Genomic DNA, 5,372 nt, shown 5'->3' with positions numbered 1-5,372 from the left:
ACTACTACTACTACTACTACTACTACTACTACTACTACTACTACGGTACAGAACCGTCATCTGAAGATACCTACCGTTTCAACGTGAAAAAAAAAATAAAAAAAAATAAATAATAATAATAATCCTCTCCTCCTGCAACATAGTAAGAAAAGTTTTAAATATAACAACTTAAGCGTTTCCGGTCCTATGTTTATATACATTTTTTAACTTATTTTGACCAGAGGAACACGTCTCCAAAGTTTGTTAACGTAATTCTGAAACACCCAGTACAAAGCTCTTTATAAATCTATTTATTTATTGCATACCAATATTTTTCCAGTAAATTCAAATTTTTAATAATTTAGTTCTAGAGCTCCATCCACCCAGGCATTGACTAATTCCGCAGTGAAAATATCAAGTGATAAAATAAGTCTTAGAAACTTCCCAAATTTATAGATGCTCATAGAAGGTCTTCACAAGCTCCAAGAAGCTTCCATATTTCAGGTATTCACAGGAAATCTCTAACAAGAAGAAGACAAAGCCCAAATGATAGTGATACAGATACTGGAAGGCGTTCGAAAACCTCAGAGTTCCAGCACCGCAGGCAATACATGGGGATCTCGGTAAAAAGCCAGTTCTTCCCATTCTAGAGGTAATCCACGAAATGAAAATAAAAATGGTGAACGACGACAACACGACTATCGGTCGTCTTAGATGAAAGTCACTTACTCTATTCATTCTCTAATAAAACAGCAAAGAAGATTCAAGTGGAGGATCCCAAGTAGGTTGAAATAAGCAAGATGAAGCCTCAGGTCCAGCTGCGTTTACAGTTAATCTTCCCATATCAAGGGAAGAAAATGAGGTCAATAATATTGTGTCTGTTAATATATATGTTAATATTTTATAGACAAGGACCTGGATGGGTCAGCCACGAACTGCGTTTTTACCACACATGCATGCACATTAGTCCTATGGTACTTAATATACAATTTTACATTGGTATCTATTTGGATCAATGTTAATTATACCATATATTACCTGTTACAATCTCCTTTAAACAACGTTAAAGTGCATTATCTTATTCTTTAAAAACTCACTATCATGTTATTAATTATTTTTAAACTGCTACCACTTTGTCTATAAACTAAAGATTTCACTTCATTAGTTATCGTGCAGTATATAAATAATACTTTGACATAATTTTGTACTGTGACAATTTTACAATCCTTAAATTTTAGTAGTGCGAAATAAATAGGTGTGGATCTGCTACTCCATGATATATTATTTTAAGGAAAAGTATCCTGCGATGACACAGGCAAATATGAAAGGTAAAAGTTACTCGCTGAGGGATAATAAATTATTTTGTCTTTTATAAACTCTTCAAATAGTAGAAATTTGTAGGCTTAGTACTATTTGGATTATTCTAGAAACAGAATTTTAAAATACATATCTAACTACTACTGTTTGTACAAAGATATTGTGATAAATCCGAGAAGAAGTGATGACAATTGAAATTTTCAATTAGTTGGGTGCTACACCTAGGCCAAGAATGTATTTATACATAAATGGACATCATTTTTTAATCAGTACGTGCATAGGAGTCAGTTGCTTTTCTCTAATTTTTATGGGTTAAACGTAGCTGAATTAACTACTCATAGAAGTGAATAAAGATATACAGAATGGATCACTGTGAACAGGAAAACAGGGCGAAGAATCCCAAGGAAACTTCTAACATCATTTCCACACTCACATTTGCGTAAGTAATTTTTTTAAAATAATTTTTTGACAATTTGTGAGTAATAAAAAAATGATTAACTAAAAAAAAATGCAGACAATATTTTATTCTCTTCTTACATAAGAGGAACTATAGTATATTTTTATTAAAATTGCACATATACAGAGTGTTCATTGCAGACCATGACATTTCTATAGTAACACACAATCAAATACGTATGTTCTAAGATGTTAAACTAAAAAAAGGATCATACTTTTATGTCTACAACGCAATAACTCTTTTGTGAATATTTTGAAGTAGAAGGAATATTTAAAAAATTTTCTATTATCGTCTGTAAAATTTGACTACATTGTATCAACGTAAATCTTAACTTTAACAGAATTAATAACTGTCGCGAAATTAAAATTGCCAACCTAACAATTAACCAGTAATAATTTTATTAAATTAAACTACTATAGAATGTGACTTTAATGTAGAGATAATATACAGGTTCTTTCTAAAGTGACTGCAGAAAATATAGGTGGTGATAGAATATAGAAAAAGTAATAATAACACAATTATGTCCTATGGACAATAGGACTATTATTTTTTATTTTTATCCATATCTTTTCCAAGCAACAAAATGTTGCATTGAAAATTGGTAGAGGAAAATTTTCGATGATGTTGATGAAATACAGGGTGTCTCGAAATTAATGCAACAAAATATGGTCACAGATTCCTAAGATAAATTTAGGGAACCAATATTTTTTATTTTTGCCAAGTGCCCCCCCTCTTTCGGAGTTACAGCCCCCTGAAATCCGCCTTTAAGAATTATATTTTTTTTATATTTCAGAATCCCGTTATACGAGAATCACTAAATTTGGTCCACATGGGTTTTATGACATGTGGAATCTCCTGATGCTACGCTTTTTGGCGGGGAACTCCCTTAAGACAATTTTTCGAGGACCCCCTCGTCTTTGGAGACAAAAAAATTTGGTTGCATATTTAAATTTCTTAAAAATTATTTGTCCGTTAGAAAGCCATTAAGAAACTTCTTGTCCCTTGATACTTTTTTCGTAAAACCTAATGTTTTCGAGAAAAATGTTAAAATCTGATCGAATGCATATCGTGATTCGCCATTTCCCTGAAAAACATTGCGATTTACGAAAAAAATACCAAGAAATAAAACAGTTTTTAAATTCAATGGCTTTCTAGCTAACTAATAATTTTTAAGAAATTCAACCTTACGACCATATTTTGTTGGTTCCAAAGACAAGGGGGCTCTCAAAAAAGTGTCTTAAGGGGGTTCCCCGCCAAAAGGCGTAGCACCATCAGATTCCACATGTCCTAAAACCCCTCTGTACCAAATTTAGTGATTCTCGTATAACAGGGTTCTGAGATATAAAAAGACTATTTTTAGGGGCAGATTTCGGGGGGCTGTAACTCCGAAAGAGGGAACCACTTGGCGAAAAGAAAAAATACGGGTTCCCTAAATTTGTCATCAGAATCTATGACCAAATTTTGTTGCATTAATTTCGGGACACCTTGTCACCGTTGTTAAATTTTGGGCATTTGCTTGAGGCCGCTAGTTACTATCTCCGTCAGTAACATTTTAAGACATAATTTTTTTGAGGTTAGCATTTTTATAGTATACAGTGTGTTCAAGATAAGGATGGGATAGCATTAGGATCTAGGAAATGGTAAGACACGGAGCGGCTCAAATTAGAGAGAAGTTGTTTTTTTATACATAACAATATGCCGTTTAGAAAGTTTTAAAATTTCGGGTAGTTCCGGAGATATTCGGAAAAACCCGAAATTTTGCAAAATCATTTTTATTTTTTTTGGCTTAATTTGAAAACGAATTTTAAAATAAATTGCATATTTATAGTGCCACTTTTTTCGCTCTATCCAATGGCGTCAAAATTTTTGCAATCCGAAGTTTCGTCTTCGAGGGGCCATCGTCAGGTTAATTTTTTTAAATACGTCGCTACATGCTATTTTTATGACAAAATCTAAAATCATTTTTAATTCTGAATTAGATGATATTACTAGTGTAAAAAGGTTTTTAGCTTGTTTTATCATTTATAATTTTTCCTTTCAAAATATCTATTGGAGGAATTCGTAACAGTATAAAAGTCAATACAGCACAAAATATCCAACAATTTTTTTTGTAATAAAAATAGCAGCGACGTATTTAAAAAAATTAACCTGATGATGGCCCCTCGAAGACGAAACGTCGGATTGTAAAAAAGTGGACGACATTGGATAGAAAATAGTGTCACTGTAAATATGCAATATATTTTAAAATTCGTTTTCAAATAAAGCCAGAAAAAAATAAAACGATTTTACAATATTTTGGGTTTTTCCGGATATCTCCGGAACTACCCGGAATTTTAAAACTTAACTTAAACGGCATATTGTTAGGTATAAAAAAACTCAACTTTTTCTAATTTGAGCCACCCCGTATCTATTAAGATTTAAAATCTGAATTGTACCAAAGTAACTGTCTGGACACAATTTTAGCTTTCTTAAAATGCTACAGACCCTAAAAAAAAAGATGAAATAAAATATTTTTCTGAGGTTCCATTTGCAAAATTGTAGGCATTCAACCTGATATAAATCGATTTATTTTTATATTATTCGGTTTCCAGACATCCTGTATATTATGAAACTAAAATTGGTCGGCTTTGGGACTACCAATTATGTTTTTCTCAAAAAAACAGTGCACTTTGAGGGATTTTAACAACAGTTTGTTTTGTGTAAAATGATATTTTATATTGTAATATATGATGTACATTGTAAAAACCCTAACCTCAAAAAAGTTATGTCTAAAAATGTCACTGAGAGGCATAGTCGTTAGTGACTTCTAGCAAAAACTAATAACAGTAAAGTATTTAGCACTCCCAAGAATTTACTTGTACTGATAAAATTTAATCTTGAAATAGACCCATCACTTTGTTAACTTTTAACACTCTCTATCTGGAAAAGTTCTTGGCGTAATTGATGTGCTAAAATTACTAAACTTTTATTTTAACTGTCAATATTTTTATCAGTATCATGGGAATTTATTTACGTCAACTCTAGTTTTGAAAATGGCAAATTTATATAAAAAATAACAAAGACATAAAAGTCTGTACCTACTCGTATTTTCTATGTAGATATAAAAAAACAAATAAGAATACCTACTACCTGTATACTTGCTTATTATTTGGAACATTTAGAAGAGTAGTGGATAAGACAACATCTTGAAGCTCAAACAGTTAAAACATGTATTTTTAAGTGGTGCAAACACATCTGCATAACAGTTAGATATTTGTATAGCTGTTTTACATTGACAATTTATTCATCAATAAATTGACGAAGTTCTTCATCAATTAATTCACGAATTTATTGGTAAACAGTGTGGTTTTACACTGCTACAGACTTTGTCAAGTTTTTTGACGTATGAATCAGTTCTACCAATGAATCAAAGAAGCAAATAAATTTCAAAAATGTCACCTTTCCACTCATAATTGTAGTGATACAACAGCGGTACCGTTCTGACACATATTATATAAATATTAGTTTTTGTAAATAACAAATCAGTAAAAACAATGCAAAACTAGCACGACGCCACACAATATTTACATATTATTGCAATTTTGAATTCCGTGTTATTTTAGGTGAACTTTTATGAAGT

At 31.4% G+C, this 5,372-nt stretch overlaps 1 protein-coding gene across 1 annotated transcript in view; it reads left to right on the top strand.

The window, feature by feature from the left end:
• The first annotated feature begins 1,560 nt into the window (after nt 1–1,560).
• The window catches only part of LOC108910879 (probable multidrug resistance-associated protein lethal(2)03659), a 32,473-nt gene continuing 28,661 nt past the window's right edge, over nt 1,561–5,372 (top strand). The window contains exon 1 of the mRNA XM_023455960.1: nt 1,561–1,735. Within this exon, the coding sequence (XP_023311728.1) occupies nt 1,659–1,735 (77 nt within the window). The 5' untranslated portion in view covers nt 1,561–1,658. The remainder of the gene's footprint in view (nt 1,736–5,372) is intronic.

Source organism: Anoplophora glabripennis, unplaced genomic scaffold, assembly GCF_000390285.2.
Source record: "Anoplophora glabripennis isolate ALB-LARVAE unplaced genomic scaffold, Agla_2.0 scaffold728, whole genome shotgun sequence".
NCBI classification, from domain to species: domain Eukaryota; kingdom Metazoa; phylum Arthropoda; class Insecta; order Coleoptera; family Cerambycidae; genus Anoplophora; species Anoplophora glabripennis.
This window is presented reverse-complemented; position numbering and strand designations above follow the sequence as displayed.